Source organism: Athalia rosae, chromosome 8, assembly GCF_917208135.1.
Source record: "Athalia rosae chromosome 8, iyAthRosa1.1, whole genome shotgun sequence".
NCBI lineage: Eukaryota > Metazoa > Arthropoda > Insecta > Hymenoptera > Athaliidae > Athalia > Athalia rosae.
Genome location: NC_064033.1, coordinates 6400022 through 6421038, shown reverse-complemented (window position 1 = coordinate 6421038; position 21017 = coordinate 6400022). Strand labels below are relative to the sequence as shown.

Below are 21017 nucleotides of genomic sequence, written 5' to 3'. Positions count from 1 at the left end.
CTGATGATGAGGGTCGTTCCAATAATTTCCAACGCTGGTTCGCTGGCCCACTCTGGAGTAAAATAATTCGTAGGCGGTAGCGCAGACCAGGTTGGGGAAGAACAGATGCAGGAATTTAGCTGTAAAAATTCGTGGCCGATTATCGTGACGGGAATTTCAATCGATCTCTCCGCAAAGCTAAACGACATCCGACAAATTCTCACTTCCGAACTGTCCGGCCTGAGGCGAGCTGAGGGATATGAAATTCCTGACGTTGTGCTCCGGAAATCTCTGAAGAATCGCCCTGGCCAGTAGGCCGCCCTGGCTGTAACCGAGCAAATTTATTCCCTCGGGAAAGGCGGCTCCTATCGCTATAACGTCGGCCCCGATTTCTTCCACCTGTCGCCACATCGGCTCGAGGCTGCTCCATCCCGCGTATCGCGGTGTGTTGAAAACCTGGGTGCCCGGGTGCATCTGGAAAAACGAATTTCGTCGATACGGACGTTCGGAAATGGCGCCATTTTCTCCTATACGACTATTTTTCGCGTTTCGACGGAACGCACACGCGGGAAAGTCGAGTCGATCGTTTCGCATCTGTTCTCTCCCGTATCCTCCCCCCCCCCCCCCCCCCCCCCCCGACCAATCGAGGCGGTGCGGGTCAATTCTTGAGTTCTGACAAATGAATTTCGACGTACGTACGTACCTCTTGGATCCTCTTACCGATGAGTTCCATGCTATCGCTTCCCGTGAGCACTCCGTGGATGAGAACTACAGCTCGGTAATTACGAGCATCCGCGATATTCGACAGAGTTAATAACAACAGGCAAGAGGCCAAAACGATGAATTTGGAACTGGCACTGTAGCCGCGGCTCATCTCGTCGTTCGTTTGTTAACAATGTGGAGTAGTTGTGGCGCGAGCGCGATTCGACCGTACGATTATACTATGCTTGAATAACACCCAGTTATTGACGTTGATTGACACGGAGTAAACATAAAAGTAGGAGCTTCCGAACTCTGAACAGAAGAGTCTGTCGTGTGGAATGAACGGGGAGGCCGTCGGGCGACGCTTCGGATACGTACGACGGAAGAGATTTCTTTGTTCCGGAGACTCGAAGCCCTCCGCTACGTGTCAGAATAATGAGCAACGCGTCATTTGCACTCTGACAATAAGAGTACTCGATTAAACGATACGATCCCAACGTTAAAGAACTGCGGGTGAAATCACGTTGTTGACAGCGATAAAATACCGAGGAACGCTCACTGACGCTGAATCGCGTGGGAATCGCTGATCCGCATCATCGGATGCCCAATAGGTCCGACGTTCCACGTCGTACTGCTATCCACGAATTAACCATCGATTAAAAACAGACCTTATCATGATCTGCATTTGAATATCGCCGAGGTTCTTACGTTAGCACGATAAACCTAACCTCACGAGTGTCGTTGAACTTTTTTCGCGGTAGCTCACCTAGCTATCGACAGCTACGCACCGCTTTGAGTCACTGTGCGATATTACCGACTGAGCCGTCGGTAACGGAAAGAGTATACCTCCAGTCGAGAGGCACGAAATTAAACGGATCCTAATTTAATCCACAATCATCCGAAGTTTTTTTTTTCTTTATTGGGAATCTGATTGACATTAACTGCTGATCTATTTTGAGTCACCGCGCGACTTAAAATGCGTTTTTACCGACTGAGCCGTCGGTAACTAAAGCAATGTACCTTCAGTCAAGACGCACAAAATTGAACAGATCGTAATCTACCCCATAATCATCTGAAATATCTTTTTCAACTGGAATCTGATCGACGTCGACTGCTAATTTATTTTGAGTTACGGCGCGACTTAGAATGCGATTTTACCGACTGAGTCGTCGGTGACTAAAAGAGTGTACCTCCAGTGGAGACGGACGAAATTAAACCAATCGTAATTCAATCCATAATAACATGAAGTACCTTTTTCTTCGGGAATCTGATTCATATTAAACTGCTAATCTATTTTGAGTCACCGCGCGGCTTAGGATGCGTTTTTACCGACCGAGTCGTCGGTAACTGTCTGATTCTTTTTTCACGAGGAATCTGATTGACCTACGCAGAATTGTTCGATATCGCGAGAAGATCTCGCGGCTCGAGTTGGAAGTTATAGAATACCGACAACGAACCGTTTTACCGACCACTCGCCGTTACACCTTATTCGTGGCAGGACGCGAAATCGGAGGTAGAGCGGTTCGCCGTAGCTTTTTCCCTCGAACAACGGATCCCTTCATCGAGAAACCAGCGCGCAATTACGCACGGTATTGCTCGTTAACTCATCAAGTACAATAGACGTGACTCAGGTTATATGGATCGAAACTCCGATCTCATCATCCGGCATCCGCGCCGTTATGTCAGACGAGTGCCAGCCGTCCCAACGACAATTTTTATCGTAAGAAAAGATCGTTTTCTCTTCCTTTCGGAAATATCGGTAGGTCCATCGCTCCGAAAATTCCCTCCCTTTCGCAACGAGCGTCCTTAAGACCCCTTGGAAAAAATCACGCCGCCTTCGACAATATCTTCGGATTTCCGAAACGGAAGTCGCGCACCTTTATCCCTCTGGCATGCGGAGGCGTTCGACGAAATGAAAAATGAAAATATGAAAATATGAAAAAATGAAAAAATGAAAAAATGAAAAAATAAAAAAATGAAAACAAGAAAAAATGAAAAAATGAAAAAAACAAGAAAAAAGTGAAACTCGCTCCGATTAACGTTATCGAGCGGCATCGAGACCCTCGACTCTCCCCTGCGGAATCGGGAGGGTCGGTATATATGTATACGTTATAACGCGGGAAAGGCGCGTCACGGGCGCGTTGCTCGCACTTTCTCCCTAAAAACTCTTTGCTTACTGCCGTGAAGAGAGAAGAGAGAGAGAGAGTAAAAGTAAGAGAGTAAGAGAGAGAGAGAGAGAGAGAGAGAGAGAGAGAGAGAGAGAAAGGTACGCGGCGTTTCCCGTGTTCCACCCGGGGCGCCCATACATCACGCCCGCCTGACATCGAAACCCCTCTATTCCTATACAGCGGCATCCGGGGTTCTCTAGCTATGGAGAAGCCTCGACGCATGCAGCGAGCAGCCCCGAACGGGCGCGAATACCTAGGCGCATTGTTTCGCCTCCCGTCATTCCCGATTATCGCGGCCTCCCCCTCCCCCTCCCCCTCTCCATCCATCCCTTATACACTCGTCGGGGCGGTGCGACGAGCGTATATTATTGCCGCTTGTTTGTACGAACAATGGCAGGGATGACAAGTCTTAATCCGAGCGCCTTAATCTTTTCAAACCTATTCTTATTCGCCTCGTAAATTACTTTCTCCGTATATCTGTACCCTCGGCCGCCCCTCCCTCCCCCACCCCTCCCCCCTCACCTTCGGGCACCTTCGGGTCATATATTTTTGCACATCGCCTGCCTGATGGAATTCGGAGATGAATATATCGAATCGTGGCAGGCGTTGTTTTAACGCAAACTGCATATATACACATATATATGTATATATTAGGGTGTTTCAAGACAAAAAAAAATTTTCCATACAAAGTATGATTTTTTTTCACAATTTTATTGGAAAATATTTGAAAATTTTGATTGATGTTACTTTTGATCGCAGATATCTTTGAAACGGTTGATCGGAGGAACTTTGACCTTCGGACGTTTTTTGCAGAGCGTAAAATTTCCTATAAAACCTCTCACTGGGATGTTGCGTAAACAAGCCATTCCGAAGTAATGAAAATGCAAAAATGAAAAAAAAAAATTTTTCCCGTGTTAATCAAATGGGAAAACTACAAATGGATTAAAGAAAACCTTCACATCAATATTAAGGTCTCCAATGGGGGTCAAAATTCTTGAATTTTTAAATGTACTTTCAACTTTTCGACACCATTGAGAGAAAAAAAAATTTTTTTTTTAAACACCCTAATACATATATAGGCCGCGGAGAAAACAAGTGAAATGCGAAAATTCAACGCCATTTTGTGACACGCGGTTTTTTTTTTTCTTTTTGCGGCTAAGAGCTGCAGGTCTTCGTTCGCTTCTTATATCCGATTACGGCGATTCGGCAAAATTTTACGTCCCTCGCAATTTTTTGTTCCAAGGTTTTTTAAAGCGCTTCGATTCGCCATAGGGATGTTTTATCGTTAGTCCGTTCGACAAATTAGGGATTGATCGGTGCGGTAGATCGATGAGAAACAAAAACGCGGCGCATGAAATCAAAACTTGAGTTTGAACTTTGAATTCCGCGTTTTATTCAGTCGATATAATGCCGAGTATTTTCAACTAAGACGGCTCGACTCAATGATTATAGGATATGTTGAATCGTTGGCGGAAAATCTTTACTTTAACGAGAAAAAGTGTTTCTCGGTAAAAAAGATTCAAACGACATTCCTATATACATACAGACGACATATCGCTCGAAAAAAATGAACGACAATTAGCCAAAGAAAATCAGAAAACATAAACGTTCGCTTGTGTCCCGTTGTTTTGAAAAAAAAAAAAACAAAAAAAAAAAAACATTCAATTTCTCGATTTGAATAAGTTTTCGTCAAGACGATAACAAAACATTTCGACCTCCAATCGTTCCGAGGTCAAGGTCAATATCTTGCGGCAACGAATTTTCCTACGGATTTCACATCGTCATCGAATTTATCACGATATTCGTATCGATTTTTTCGGCGTCCGTCGATCTCCTGGACTAATTGTCAAAAAATTTGTTTCGTTCGTCCGAATTTTCGATCATCCGGTTCACACAGTAATCGAAGAGGTTAGGTTAGTTCGCTCTCACCTTCGACCGGCTCTCATTGGTTCGTTCGAAAGATTCCCACCGCTACACAGTTCGCTCCCGTTACAATAATTCCGATTCGATCTGCGGATCGGCGATTTTTCCAAAATTTCTTTCGGTCGACCAAAAACACCTGCGCGATACGGCTGAAAATTGCGCGTACAAACAGTCGCGGAGGTGGGAGGGGAGGGGGGGGGGGGGTCACGTTCCGCAAACGGCGTTAGATTTTCCGCTCAACGAAACGAATTCCCGCAACGAAAAACTTCCGCCCCCGCTAAAAATGCGCGTTTTCTTGCCGCAGCGCTCGGCTCGTCCTCTCTCCTGCACAATCTATTCCCAGGTCGGATAGGACGGGTAATTTAATTTGGCGAGTAGAGCTGGGCGGGACGCGCGCCGGCCATCGGGGCGGTTGAAAATGTCTGGAATATAAGAAAACCAACAATGAGTAGTCGGCGAAGAAAGTCCGAGTAAAAGACACACGGAGTACTCGGCTGCGGCCCCCGCGGAAAACGAGGAGTAGTGACGACGAGGTGCGTGAAAAAAAAAAAGTTACAAAAAATATATACGGCGGCAAAAACCCGAGCGGCTATAACAATTTTAGCCGCGTACAGACGTGTGTGTGTGTATATGTATATATATATATATGTATGTATATATATATATGTGTGTGTCGCCATTTAACGAAACCGTATAGCGTCTTCCGCCGCTGGTTGGTTTTGCGTTTAATCAAGGGGCGCTCGTGCGGTCGAGCGATTTTAGCTCACAGCGGTAGCAGCCGCGTTCCGGGCGTTCCGAGTGAGTAACCGAGGCGGCTAAACTAGAAGCTAGTCGACGAGGGAACGAGTATAAAGGAGAGTCCGCCGCCGCGGCCCTCCCCCCTCCCGAAGATGAGCAGAAATTGGGGGTGAAAAGAAGCGGAGGAAAAAACAAACGACGAAGCGGACCGGAGACACAACTTCGGAGAGATGCTCATCTGTCTAATGGGCGCGGTGGCGGCGGCCCACCGGATCGCCGTATAGCGTCGCTCAATTCGCGTACTGCGGAAACGGCCGGGCGTCGCCCAATTTTCATCGTCGAGACGACGGAGAGCCGAAGGTAAAACTCAACGCCGCGTGAATTTCGCGAAGGTAAAACTCAAACTGAGGGGGGTGGGGTGGGGGGCTTTTTCGAGGAGCGACGCACCTCGCGGTCCGGCTGCCCGACGATTTTCGTTTTTAGGGCAGGGAATAGGCGAACCTAACCTCGCCACGCTACGTATACATATAACCGGCTAAATAAGCGAAAAGGGTTTTCCCCCGTCCGGAAATTACGTTCCGCGGACGCGCGGGCCGAAGGGGTTGAAAAGAGGCGAAAGAAAGTAGGGAGGGAAGAGGGAAGAGGGAGGGGGGAGGGGGGAGGAGAAAAGCGGCGGCGGAGGGGGAGGGGGGGGAGGGCGAGAGGTGTCGGGGAACACGCCGGAGATTAGCGTTAATTACAGAGTTGAGTCGGGGTTGGGATGAAGTGAGGTATTTGTCACTCGACGCGGAGGCTCAAGTCGTAGGTCCCGTTCTGAATATTAATAACCCTCCCGTTACCACCACAACCGGCAGCGGCACCACCACCACCACCGCCGCCGCCGCCGCCGCCGCTCCGACGTTACGGAGGACGCGCGTCCAATGAATTGCGCGAGACGCGCGCTACTCGTTATATACCCCCGCAGCTTGATTTCATCAAGTTGACAAGACGATGAAGAAAAATTAATCCCGAGGATCGGTTGATTAATATCTCACGCTGTACCTCATTATTCTAACCTGATGCGAGAGACCCGCCGTCTCGCTCCACGGGCGAATAAATTCGTACGGTTAAATTAAGGGCCCCGATGATCGTTGTAAGTTTTGTTGTATATAGGTTAGATTCGACGAAGATAAAATGTACTTTTATTCTTGACCGATAACGAGTTTCTTTGTTTCAGATCTCGTGTTCGGGGAGATTAAGAGAAAGTTTTTGTTTCTTTAAATTTGGTTACCGATTTTTGGGAAAACGTACAACGTCCATCATCGGTCATTTCGGGTGTGATCGGTCGGCCTCGAAAAATAGAAGAATCGCAACGACCGCCATTTTGGATTTCATCGTCGGAGGGATTTCAAAATCTAATGAGGTGAAATAGTTCGGTCCGCGAATATCAAAAAAATATTCATAATTTCAACGAGAAGTGAAAACGTAACGATTATAAGGAAAATAAAACTTTGCAGTCAGCCTCGAAAAATAGAAAAACCGCAACCATTGCCATTTTGGATTTCATCGTCGGAGGGATTTCAAAATCTAATGAGGTAAAATACCGCGTATCAGAAAAATAAATAAATTCCAACGAGAAGTGAAAACGTAACGATTGGATATAAAAAAAATAAAACGTTGACAAAAGGTAATTAACTGGATCCGGCAAAGTCGGTGCGAAAGAGGATTTTCCACAGCCTCCTCTGGTCGAAATATATCATTTTGGATTTTTGATTGAAAAATAGGCGAAAAACAAAAAGTTTTTGCAGCGTTAATATTGCTCAGAAAAAAAAAAAAAAAAAACTGTCTTGGGAAATGGATTCTTTTTAATCCTGTTCTTGAGTCCAATACAAAAATATAGAGATTTGAAATGCATGCAAGTTCCCTATTCAAGTAACGATTTGCTTCATTGTTTTCTCAAAGTGAATTAAAATTTCTGAGTCAGTTTCTGAGACTATAATATTCAACAATCTACGAAACTTCGCATATTTTGAGCTCGACCTCGTCGACAGTAAGTCAACCTTTTGCCTTCTGATCTGAACTTATCGAGATCTAACCTAACCTACCGTCTGACCGTTAATTTTCAAATTTCTTTCTCGCACCCTTTAATTGAGGTAAATACAATTCAAATTCGTCTTATACTTTATCGTCGTACACAGGAGATACCGTTTCTGGTTCGTCGGAAGCCTCGAATTTCGTCGCTAGATATTCTGGGAAGCCAGCGACCGCGAAGCGAGCGCGGAGTATAAGATCGGTATCTGCAGGTACGACCGACCGTGGGCACGAGGATATATCTTCTATCTTTTTAGCGACCGGTTGTAAAAATTGAGGATAATATTGGGGAAATATATGGGTGAAAAATATCTCCCTCTCCCCAGATCAATCATTCGGTGGTGTTCGCCGGTGGCGTGCGTGTGTGTGTGCGTGCGGCACATACTTGGAAGCGATATATAGGAGGTAGAAAAGTGAGGCGGTCGCATGTGGCGATAGAGCGAGGGACGGGGGTCGGTATGTGACACAAACAGGGCGGCCGCTAGCGGCGAACGCGAAACCGATCGCATATTCAAAGTCGGCAATAGTTTATTCATGGCCGGTTAGAACTTACGAGAGATATTGGAACCGGCCCGGAAAGGCGATATTGGTCGGGCGGAAGTGTCCCCACGGGATATCTGAGGAAACGTCGTCCTCCTCCCCCTCCCCCTCCCCCGCCGATACGATATATAAAGTGGAAAAAGGCCTGTCCCCTACTTTACCAGCGAGAACCGTGACAACTCGATCGCCAATAAAATTCAAATAAACTCAACGTGCATACCAAATTTTACTCAATTTCTTTTTTTTTTTCTTTTTTTTTTCTTTTTTTCTCTCTTCGCGCTTCTTTTCTGTTTTTTTTTTTTTTTCTATATATTTTCGATTACAACGCACGCTGCGTAAGGGTGTGTAGAATAATGCGCTCGAAATATAAGAATTTAAAAATTTGATAACTCGCATGTCAAAATATCCTGCATATGTGAAACTTCTTGGAGACCATTTCGAAGAGGAGATTTCGTCCCACAAAATGGCTGTCTCGAAAGTTTTCCGCCATTTTTTCTTTGTTTCAAGTTCGGTGGAAAAATTTCAAAAACTTGTTTTTCCCGGCAGGTCAAAAACCATTTTCAAGTCGAAGCTTCGACTTTTGAAATGCTTCCTGAAATGAGTTTTTTTTTTCATTTTTTCATCAAGTTACAGAATTTTTAAAATCGGTATATTATTTCACCGAGAGTATCTCCTTGGAAACTGGTGTCCAGAGTCCTCGACAAAGATCATTGGAGATTCGAAAAGTGAAATGGATTTTTTTTTTTTTTTTTTTAAGGCCATATTGGATTCAATTTTGAATTCTTCGAAGTTATAACGACGCATTGTGACAAAAACGCCTGCTTCACCAGTTCATCCATTTTGTGTAATTCGGACCCAACCATATCTGATTTTGGCTTTGATTTAATTTATTTAGTTTTATAATTTTTATTTAACTATATTTTACGAGGTTACGACAGAAACTAAAGATCATCGAATATTACAGATTATTAATTCGCAAAATTTTGATCACGTATCAAAAAATCCCAATTTCATTGTTACATAGCCAAGATCCATACCTTCGATAACAGCGAATACCAGGTACCCAAAAATCCGTCTAAAAAACGGTAAGCTATATCGCGACATTTTTTTTAAAAAAATGTCAGGCAACCGGTGCATGGAGAGGCGAAAAGGGACGATATCGGGAGTATGAAACGTTGCTGCGTCAAAAAACCTCCGCACTAAAGGTCGAAAGAAAGAAGAAAATAAAAAAAAAAAAGTACAGAAATACGGCTTCGTCGTAGTGGTTTATACGCCGGTAATAATGCGTCATTTGCGTGGGATGCGAACGCTGTCGTTTCTCTTCTGCAGTAGCCAGTGACGCGTCTCAGGTCTTACCGTGTGTCGTCTATTTCGTATGACGTGTATATGTATATGTATATCTACCTATCCGTACTCGTATCGACGGGGTGTCAAATTTCTTGAAAAATGTTGCGAGGCCACCGCGAAATCGTGTTCGCCATTTCAAGGCCGTTTCGGTACAACATGCGACTGGCTGGCCTCGTTATCGCATTAAACGCGATCGAATTAACGTAACGGTTTTCAGGTTAGGTTGGATTTCGGCCCGGACCAACAGAGCCGGTCAATCGATTCGATCCTGGACCTTCTTACATTTATAAAGAAATATAATAGTAGCTATGAAAAGTGTATAAACTGATCTCCGAAAAAGCGATGTAGGTAGATTCTTATAATTTTATAATTTTAATTTTAAATTTTAAATATTATATCGCGATTGCAGTTTTTCTGCTCACGCCGAAACGAAATGTATACCAGAATAAATCGACGCTCGCGAGCATCGGTTCCAAGATTCTTGGCGCATAGAATTGCGGAATAAAAATTGTGGAGCCGCATGGAAATGAAAGAAAAATTTCATACCTGCAGCTGATTATTTATATACTAACTTCGTCAACATGGCCGCCTGAGCTGCCGGAAAAATTGCATTTCGACGATGATATGATCACTTTTCACGAGCATGAATTTTTTTTTTTTTTCCTCGGTTTCGTTTCTTCGTTTTCCGCAATTCCATGGAATTTCGTTTCGCTCGATCGAGAATGACTGTCGCATCGCCATTTTGTTTTTGGCCAACGATAATAATGTTCGAGGTTAATCGACGTAGCGATTCTCTTACGAAATGTTGAAAGAAAATTGGCTACCAGTTCGCGAAGCGGAATATGTTAACTGCGTGCGGTGCGATCGAAACGCATGCGTATTCTAATTTGGTTATACATTTTCAATCATATGCAATAACAACTGCGATTTCGGTCGATCGGGTTATCGAGGCGTTTCTAAAATGGCGGAATTTTGCAAGTTCATTCTTTGATCGCATTCCTTTGTTTTTTCACACGAATGTTTCGTCGAATGTTGTTTCGAAGAACGTGGATAAGTAAGTATAACTCGTGATAACGTCCCATTAAAAGAATTGAAAACGAAAATTAAATTTGAAAAATTGTTTTGATATTTCTTCAAATATCTCGTATACTATACCTTATTTCTATTCTATAGTACGTCGTGGACTTGAAGTAAAAACAATTGAAAGTTCGTCGATATTCAGATTTGAAGGTCGCTCGAAAACGTTGTAAGTGCTTCACTGTGATCAACGTCAAAAAAATTTGGAGCAATTTTGACTCGAAATTTTCAGAATCTCCATCATTTTTTATCTAGAATAAGATAGAATGAGGAGAAGAAAAATGCAAAAGCAAGGTTTTCGACGATTTTAGAAATTTTGGAAAATCTTGAGCGACCCCCAAAAAATTGTTTTTCCCACCTGATCTTTGGAGGGGGTTCTCAAAACGCGTAAAACTAATACTTACATATTTTTATAAGAGACGCAAAAAAACAAGTAGTCTTATGGCCCACCAAATAGTATAAATATATCAAATTTGGTTATATCATTTGATATATAAAGAGGAGTAAAAAATACAAAAACAAATTTTTCGCCGATTTTGGGAATTTTTTGAAAATCTTGAGCGACCCCCAAAAAATTGTTTTTCCCATCTGATCTTTGGAGGGGGTTCTCAAAACGCGTAAAACTAATACTTACATATTTTTATAAGAGACGCAAAAAAATAGTAGTCGTTTTTTCGGCCAACACTATAGTATAGATACATCAAATTTGGTATTGTTATATAAAGAAGAGAAAAAAATGCAAAAACAAATTTTTCGACGATTTTGGAATTTTTTGAAAATCTTGAGCGATCCCCAAAAAATTGTTTTTCCCACCTGATCTTTAGAGCGGGTTCTCAAAACGAGCAAAACCGATACATGTGTTTCCGAGAGATTAACAAAAAAGAAAAAAAAAAAAGCAAAAAGAAATGGTCGTTTTTTTGGGGCCACCCCGGTGCAGATGTACGAAAGTCGTGTGTCGACCAACACGAAATCACACGTAGGTACGTGCGTACGGTGGATAACGCTTCGCGAACGATCGGCGACAAATGGCATTTGCAGTGTAATTATTATGATTGTTGTATCGGGCCCCCGTATCCATGCGCGTCCGGGGTTAAGGGGCGGAGGAGAGGCGGAGGCGTAGGTCAGCTGGCCGTTCCCAGGCTCGCCCCAGATTTCAACATTACTCAACACGGATCAACCTGCCAAGGCAAACGCCATTGTTCACTCCTACGCTGTACCACCGTGCGGTGCTCCGCGTGCTCCGCTTGCACCGCCCGCGCCTCGTCCACCGCCGTTACACGTTCGGGTTTCGCTCGCTCCGTATCCACCGTACCCACTACATGACCGACCCTATATCCGTACTACGCCAACTTTGTTCCACATCATCGACTACGCCTCGTTGATTTTGTTTTTTTTCCCTCCCCCCCCCCCTTTTCCTCCATTCGATTCCGTTTCCCTTTTTTTTCCGTCTGTTTTTTTTTTTTTTTTCACGCGGACTACGTTGGTTTCCTGCATCTGTTAGTCGGAAAATAAGTTCCATATTCGTCCATTATCTTTGGATTTTGGTGCGCCGAAAGTTAGACGGCGAATTAAAAAAAAAAGACGATCGGATTTTTCAGCTTCATTTCGATTTTTTTGAACAGTTTATATGGCTTTCTTTTGACCCGGTATACGAATTTTCCAACGTTGCCATTTTTCGCTCTTGATCGAAAATCGCGGAAAATTTTTCCGTTAGTTTTCTCGTTGGGCAAGCTGAAAGCAGACGTTAAAAGCTTCGTTTTCATTGTTTAAAAAGTTCCCGCGATTTTTTTTTTCGCGCCGAGGAAAAACCAAGTTTTCGAAAAAGGCGGCGTGTTTCGGAAACTGCGGGGCTTCGATTAAAGAAAATGTCGACCAATTTACGCTGGAATATCTTCAGAAATTTTGCTTCAAAATTTTTTACCCGCATCAGAATTTTGGATTTTTGGTGCATAAAAATGAAAACAATCGACGTCGAGTCGTCGCCTTTGCGCACCTTTTTTTCAAAATAAGATGCAACGCATTTTTTTTTTTTTTTTTTTGCGAGATTCGGAAGACGTTTGAATTTTTTCTCTCGAATCTCGAACTTTTCTGCAAATTCTACTCCAGCTAATTCGATGAATTTTCCGGTCCAGTTTCTCAAGGATTTTCATCAAGATTCGGTAACGAAATTATCGCTTGCACAGAGTCCACATCGTGACCTTCGACCGTGACAAAGAAATCTAAAGAAATTTTTCTCCGCGCGCGAATTTCGGAAACCGAATTGAACAAAAGAAAAAAGAAAAAAGAAGAGGAACTCATAACAAAGTACGATCGCAGCGAGGGTGGAGGAAAATTCAACAAATTGATTAGATTCGAGAAGGGTAGCGGCGGTGGAGACTAACTATACCTAATGGTAACATTTCACGGGAGTTGGACAAAGTGCAAAAGTAGCGGCAGAAGTCTCGGTTGCAAGAGCGACGGGGGGGGGGGGGGGGGAAGGGGGAAAGCGAAAAGAAAGGGGGCGAACGGGGGCGAACGGGGGGTAAGGGGGGGGAGAAAAAGTAGAGAGCAAAGGGTGGGTATCTCGACTTGCTTGGCGAGAATTAAAGCGAACTACCGCGCGACGCCGAAGGGAGTGAGCGTCAAGGCAGGCGGGCGGGCAGGGCTGCCAACCCCAAGCGATTATACTAATAGTCGAGGCGTGGACAAGTTGCAGGGGACGTGTAGCTGCTACGCCGCGCTATACCCTGCCTGCTGGCTGCCGCTGCTCATGGCCTAGCGCTCGTAATTGTTTCGCGCGTTGAGAAAATAGGTGTACACGTGCGGGGTAATATCCCGTAACGTTTTTATACACTTCTGTATATATACGTATGTATATGTACGCGTTCGTCCGTATCGTATACATATATATATATATGAAACGAAAAAATGTATCTGCGTGCATCTGCCTCGCGTATATACATATATATATATATACGTTATGTATAGGTACGCCGTACTTGTATTCGTTTGGCTGTAGATGTTCGTTTGTTTCGTTTCTCTTTCGTTTGTTAGATTCGCTCGACTCGGGAGAGATTCTCAGCCGTTTTTTGATTCGGAAAAACGAAAAAAAATATATATATATGCGCACTCGCAACGATCATTTTCGCCTGTAATTATATTGAAGAACGAGAGTACGATTGTAGATGTATGGGGTATTCCAGGTGAAATCGACCACTTATTTAAAACCCGACCATTTTTGATTCTGCTGAGAATTTGGAATCTATGTTTTTCTAATCCGTTAAATGCGTTTCTTTGGAATTTTTTTCTCAAATTTTTTTCACCCAATCCAAAAAAAGTTGAAACAAAGTCCTACTTTTTTCTTCGAATAGCCTCGAATTTCTCAGAAATTAACCAATCGAAACGTACTCTTGAAAAAAACATGGAAAAAAAATTTACTTGCAAATGCTAAAAATTTTTTATTCTTATTTCGTGAAAAATCATCGATTTTTTTAAATCCGATACGTTTAATGTTTTTTTTTATTTATTTATTCTGAAAATGTAGTGGGCCGAGTTTGCTTTCTATTGTTTTTTTTTTGCGATCAAAGAAATAGAGTTTTTTTAGTTTCCTTCAATCTTCAACTTTTTCTGTGATAAAAATTTTTTGATCGAAAAAAAAAATGGAAAGTAAACTCGACCCACTACATTTTGAGGATAAAAAACGAAATTGAACGTGTCGAATTTCAGAAGATCGATGATTTTTCTTCAAAACAGAAAAACTTCGCAAATTTTGCAGCTGCTTCTATTTTGTATTTTGTCGTTAGAAAGTAAGTTCAAAAACGAAAATTTTGAAAAAAAAAAACGTCTCGATTGGTCCATTTTTTTAGAAAGTTACGGCTGTTTGAAATCGAAGAAGTCTTGTTTCAACTATTCTTTGGTAGGGTGAAGAAAATTTGAAAAAATTCTAAAAAAAAAAAACTTATTCAGCGCAGCAGAAAAACATACCAAATTCTCAGCACAATCAAAAAGTGGTCGGGTTTAAACAAGCGCCCGTATATATAACCTATAAAAAAAATAATTGCGTCCACCTCTAATCACGAGTTCGAAGCGAGCTAATAAAATTCTTCCAAATCCTCCTAGATAGATGCAATAAATAATCAGAATCTCTTTATTTCGTTATCGAATTCTTATTACCGTCGAATCGTTTATTATCTTATTTTTTTTATTTCCCTCCGTTTCTTTCGAATCCCGTATATATTATATATATATTTAATTAACCGACGTGATCAAGCGTATTTACCGCAGTCGTATATAATATCGACGAATCGGCCCGATCTCGGTATGATTTTCGCTCGTATAATATTTATGACTCTATACTTATATTGGTTGGAAAATTAATTTACCGTTCCAACAAGTAGATATTTCCCATGCAGGCTTCGCGTCAATCAGAGATTGGCACAGACGACGGATTATACTAGCGATTTATGTGCACCGAAGCGTTCTTTCTTTTTTTTTTTCTTTCTATTTTTTTTCTTTCTTTCTATTTTTTTTGTTTTTTTTTTTTGTTTTTTTCTACTCGCGCGTTTCGGGGATTACAAGGCGTCGTCTTATCGCGAAAATTAACCGCCGTAAATTATGAAGGTGACGTAATTCACCAATCGGAATATCTCCGATATATGTATACATACTATATACGATCAGTCGTCGATTAACTCCATAAAATAATTATTCGATCGATGTAATTTTCACTTTATTAATATCTATATTTATATATTTACCCCCCCCCCCCAATCTTGTTTCTCGTTGTTTTCTTTTTCTTTTTTTTTTTTTTATGGAGTTTGAACTCTTCCAGATCAGATATAGATTTCGACGTTTTCGATATACAATAGGTACGAGTCGTCAAACTCCGTAAAATAATTCCATCGATATAATTTTCACTTTATTTATATTTATCCCCCCAAATCTTGTTTCTCGGTTTTTTCTTTTTCTTTTTTTTTTTTTTATGGAGTTTGAACTCTTCCAGATCAGATATAGATTTCGACGTTTTCGATATACAATAGGTACGAGTCGTCAAACTCCGTAAAATAATTCCATCGATATAATTTTCACTTTATTTATATTTATCCCCCCAAATCTTGTTTCTCGGTTTTTTCTTTTTCTTTTTTTCCTTGGAATTTGAACTCTTCGAGATCTGAGATTTTGAAAAACAATCGAACTCGTTAAAAATTAATCGTCGTAGCGCCCTCTGCCTGCAGTCGCGCTGCGGACGACCGGACGGGGGGGGGGCCCAGTAGTAATAAATGTAGCGATTCGGCGGTGCGTCGCAAATTGATTTCCATAGACGAACATAAATGACGCGTTAGAATCGACGGAAAATTATAAACACCGTACACCGCCGCACTCCTCCGCTTACGGGGTGTCCCGTTCTTTCGACGCTCTTCGACTCGCCTCATTTTGTCGCCCTTCTCTCCTTCGCTCTATTTCTACTCCTACTCCTATTTTTTATTTTTATTTGTTTTTCATGTTTCATTTTTCATTTACCTTTATTTTCTTTTTTTCATTTTTATCTCTAATTTACGTTCACTTTGCGTCATCTAAATTTGTTTTATTCAGTCGTTTGCGATCTTTTAACTTTCGTTTGTACCTGTGCGATTAATTATTGTTATTATTTGCTATTTTTTAGCTCTTCAGTTTTCAGTCAGTCTCAAGTTCATGGCGTTGTCTAATGTATTACTGGCCTGTGGTCATCGCGGGCTTTTGCCCTTTGATCAAATAAGTTTTCTTCTCTTTCTCTCTCTCTCTGTTTCTATTTTTTTGCGGCGGAAAATTTCCGCCATTTCCAAGGTAAGAAGAAACCGCGGCCTTCGTTTTTCACACCAAATTACGAGAGACCATCGGCGAGGAAAAATTGCGGACGTTCGGGTCGGCGAAAAATATCAATCGGACACCCGGTACATTCGGCTGGGCGAAAGGATGGGGGGGGGGGGGGGCGTCGGTGTCGCCACGCCCGGGTGTTTTGTTATACCGCTTTACGCCGTTAGTTCGGCTCCCCTCCTCTCTCGTAGCCCCGTAGCGAATTCACGTGATTTCACACTTGTCCTTTCGCAACTACACATAGGTACGTACGTACGTACATATACATACATACGTATACATATACATACATACGGTGTACATATTGTGCGCGTTGTACAGATACCGCGCGTCGGCTGACCTGTCTCTATTAAAGACCGCCCGCCTTCGAATCCCGACGTACGATCTCTATTTTCACCTATATATTCATACAACGTGTAACGCGCGACCGATCGCCCCGGATTTCGAACGCTCGTAATAAATTTTCACTTGTTACACCGACAACCCCCTTGTCGCACTCTTCGTGACGCAGGGTCCGCACTCAATTAGACGAGAAATTTCAATCACACGTACGCACCGTAGCTGCGTGGCAGAATATGCCGAAGCGAGGAACGAAATGCAGCTAAGATGGCGGCGGCATGAATTGCAGGATTTTTGTTTGACACGTGATTTATGTGAGCCGTAATGAAAGGGGTTTTGGAAAATCGCTGTTTGTTAAATTTTTTTTTTTTATTATATCACGTGTATCGGGATTCCGTTACTTTTCGTGTCAACGTGATGTACCTAGTTCTTTTTTTTTACACACGGAAAATGTAACCTGCAAATCGGCCCGTCAAAAAAAAAAAAAAAAAAAAAAAATTTGGAAGCAAATTTGGCGGTTTCGCGATTACAGTCCGTGGATCGGATCTAACAGATCGAGAGCAGTAGAGCGGGTCAAACTCTGAAAGGTTTCACAGAAATTCGTCCGTATACTGTTTGGAATTTGTGTAATTCAAAACGAAATCCAGAAATGAAAATCTTGAAGAATTTTTTTAATACCGGTGGATACGTGTCTCGATTACGTTCGATTTGTTTTTTTTTTTTTTTTTTGGCGATGCCAAATGATCTATAAAATTTTTATAAAATTTTTTATTGGAAAAATGACAGATTTGCCTGGCCCCAGAGTTCTTTTTTCTCTCGTTTTCAGTTTTTTGTGCTTACGACTCGTTAACCGAAAATTTACCGAACAACTTAAAAGTCTCTAAAAACTATTCGTGCAAAATTTTCGTTAGGGTTGGGAGAATAAATCAAGAGAAATCTCCACAATCTCATTTTCAAAATATAACCGGTGCGACATTCCCGGTTCCGGAAACTCCGTTTTACGATTCCCCCCACCTCCGGAATCTACACCGTTCGTGGAAAACCGAAAATTCAAGGTCACCAGCTTGCACATCCACCTCCGGAAGTATAGTCGTAAAAATTTTACGCGAGCGCCAAGTCAAATGTTTTCTAGGTTAAGTTTCCAGACGTTCTTTTTTTTCCTACCCAAGTAGAATCGCCGGAGGATCGTTTTTGTTCCAAAAGATATGAGATTGCGATTTTTAGGTCCGAACCGTGCTTTTATATTGTCACTTTATATTGCCTTCCTCTAGGTTTCATCATTTTCCATTTACTTTCAATTTTCAGTTTATATTTTGACTTTTGCTTTTACGCCGCAGCTCGCCTTACAAAGTTATTATCTGATGTTTTTCTTGTATTCCAGTTTTAGTTTTACTTTTAGTTTTACTTTAGTTTTATAGTTGTTCATAGTTTTTAGCATTAAGCTCATTATCGTATTTGTTTTCAATTTTGATCATTCAATTTTTTTCATCTTTTCAGATTTTATTTTCGTGATGTATTTCGATTTTCTGTGGCCCAAGGTCAAATGAAGCCTCTCTCTCTCTCTCCTCTGACAGAGGACTTTCCAATTTGATTAATTCAAGTCGATAAAAAATAATCGCAAACGGGCACAAATTCAAATCATAATTTGATCCATTTTTCGCGGGGGCTACTTTACAAAGTCCGCGCAATCGCTATCAAGATTACTCGGAATCTAAGGAAACATCCGAAATCTGATTCTCCCTCTAGCTTCAATCGGTCAAGTTTTTTTATGCTTGATTTTTCTCACACAACGCGACGTGATGAAAAAAAAAAAAAAAAACAAAAAACAAAGAAAATCAAAAAAACGTTTCGACTCGGATCGGAAATTGGAAGGACCCTGGGGGGGGGGGGGCGGGTCCGTTTCCACTCTTAATTTTTCAAATCTTCGGCCGGCGCGCGGGACACGCGTCGCTTTGGTTGGGTGGTTCGACGTTCGGGCGGAGGTTCGTCGGCCCGCAGGAGGGAAACTCGTCGACGCGGATCAAACGTCGAGAGCGGCGGCGATCCTTGGCGTCCGCGGCGCGAGACACGCGAATTAGTGGAGAGTTACGTAGGGTGTGGTGGTTTGGTTTCGTTTCGTACAGTGTCGTAGGAACGGACGTCCGAAATTGGCCGTGTAATAGAAACGTAATCCGCGCCACGTGTCCCCCCGGGGCCGCGCGTCGTCCCCCTGCGGATACAGCGCGCAACCGGATCGTGCCGGGTTGAATATTTTGCGCGACGGGCCTCCGCTTCGCTCGTTCATTCGTTATTCTCTATTCAATTCGACGGCAATTTGTCTGGTTAGGCAGATTAGAAAGCAACTTGAAAGCAATGCTAATTTCAAGGGGTTACATAACCCGATACGCCCGCGATTTATATATCACGACAAGCAATTTATATTTTTTAAGGTTAGGTCGCTACGAGCCTCCCGCGAACGTTATTTATCGTTAACTTGTACCGCTAGTTACCACGTAATCGCCGAACGACGAACAACGGATCGTGAGTAATTTTTTCCCTAGTTTTTTTGCAAAAAAAAAAAAAAAAAAACATTACCATCATCGAGCAAACTTGGCGATATCTCGTTTCAAAAGTTCGAAAGAGAGTTGACCCACGTGATCTGGACGAGTGTGCGAAGTTTCTCAGGATCCTTCGGAAATACGAGGAGAGAAAAAAAAACGAAAATTCTCAGGATACAAATATTACAACCGAATTCTTAGTTTGTTTAGAGAAGAAGAACGTACGATCTTCTTTCTTCTTGTTCAAGTAATTTTGGTGATGCCCGAAAACCACCAAGGATGGATTGAAGAGAACGAAAAGAATGAGGTTAGGTTTGAGTCACTCGTATCTTACTTAGTGAGACGGATCATTTTATAAAATCGAGTCTTGGTTTTTGATACACTCATAATCAGCAAAAAAATTAACGGCGTACCCGCCACTCCGATTTTCAAAATTCTTTAACTTGATGAGAAAATGTCGAAAAAAATCATTCCGAAAAGCGTTTCGAAGGTTGAAACTCCGACTTGAAGATAGTTTTTCAAAATCCTTCTCAAGGTCATTTTTGACCCCGTGGCGTAGGTTTGAGGGCCGAGTCGCAAAACGCCGGGAAAAACAAGTTTTTCAAAGTTCTCCACGGAGCTTGGAAAAAATGGCGGAAAACTTTTGAGTCGGCCATTTTGTAGCCTGAAATCTCCTCTTCAAAATGACCTCCAGAAAGTTTGACGCACGATTTTTTGACGCTGAGTTATTCAATTCTCAGAAAAGGCACGTCATTCGGGGCATAGTCGACGAATCACACGGGTCAAAAAATCAATCAATCAACCGCGTTTTCGATCGTTCAAAATTTAATAACTCAGTGTCAAAAAATCGTGCGTCAAACTTTTCGGAGGCCATTTTGAAGAGGATATTTCGGGCTACAAAATGGCCGTCCCAAAACATTTCCGCGATTATTTCCAAGCTCCGTGGAGAACTTTGAAAAACTTGCTTCTCCCGAAGTTGTCCTCAAAAACCTACGCGACGGGGTCAAAAACGACCTTGGAAAGAATTTTCAAAAACCGTTTCAAAATCGAAGTTTCAACCTTTAAAATGCTTCCCATCGGAATGATCTTTTCTCACATTCTCTCATCGAGTTGCCGACAATGAGCGTAAGTTCGAAGAAGGAATTTCATTCCGAAAGACTCGAAGAGGTTGCGATTCCACCTCACCTAACATCGCATCCTAATTCCCGAGCGAACCCTCGCGTCGTTCGCAAAGTCTCGACTCCTTGCGAGGTAAAAAGGGCATCCGTCCGTCATCCGGCACGAATCGTTTGCTACGACATATGGGCGAGAAAATTGGCGGTGTCGGGGTGGCAGTAACAATATTTACAGAAGGCCTTTCGCGCGGGGCGCCGCTGCCACTCCGCCGGTGGTTTTGTTTAGTCAAGACTGGCGGCGGCACCGCAGGGCCGGCGGTGGTGCGCCGGCACCGCTTTAAGGGGGTTAATCCCATCTAATACTCTTTAGGCGAGATCCGGCGTCACACCCGTCAGGAGCCAGGAGCGAGGCACTCGGCGGCAGCAGCTAACCACCGCCTCCCCTAGTACATCCAATTTCTATGGACTTACACCTTGTTCCGCACCGTATTAGCATTTTGATTGCGGCGCGGCGCGGGACTTTATTCCACCTCCCCCCTCCGCCCTTCCTTCTATTGCCCCGGAGCCCCTGCCCCATCTCCCCGAATTAACGACAAAGCGCCATAACCTCACTTTGTAAGTTTACACCGGAAGTACTCCGACGATCCGCA

General features: G+C 42.8%; 1 protein-coding gene and 1 long non-coding RNA gene across 3 annotated transcripts in view; one reads left to right on the top strand and one right to left on the bottom strand.

Moving 5' to 3' along the window:
- LOC105691020 (lysosomal thioesterase PPT2 homolog) overlaps positions 1–21017 on the bottom strand; it is a 49601-nt gene that overhangs the window by 456 nt on the left and 28128 nt on the right. The window contains exons 1-3 of one of the 2 annotated variants that reach the window (XM_012409252.3): positions 683–1439; positions 204–453; positions 1–119 (exon numbers count right to left, since the gene is read on the bottom strand). In XM_012409252.3, coding sequence (XP_012264675.2) covers positions 1–119; positions 204–453; positions 683–853 — 540 coding nt within the window. In that variant the 5' untranslated portion in view covers positions 854–1439. Of the gene's footprint in view, positions 120–203; positions 454–682; positions 1440–21017 lie in introns of those variants that run through there. The other variant, XM_048659796.1, reaches the window with a different exon arrangement.
- On the top strand, positions 4991–7029 carry LOC125502094. Its single transcript, XR_007279937.1, has 3 exons — positions 4991–5305; positions 5535–5870; positions 6727–7029. It is a non-coding gene; the product is annotated as an uncharacterized LOC125502094 (long non-coding RNA).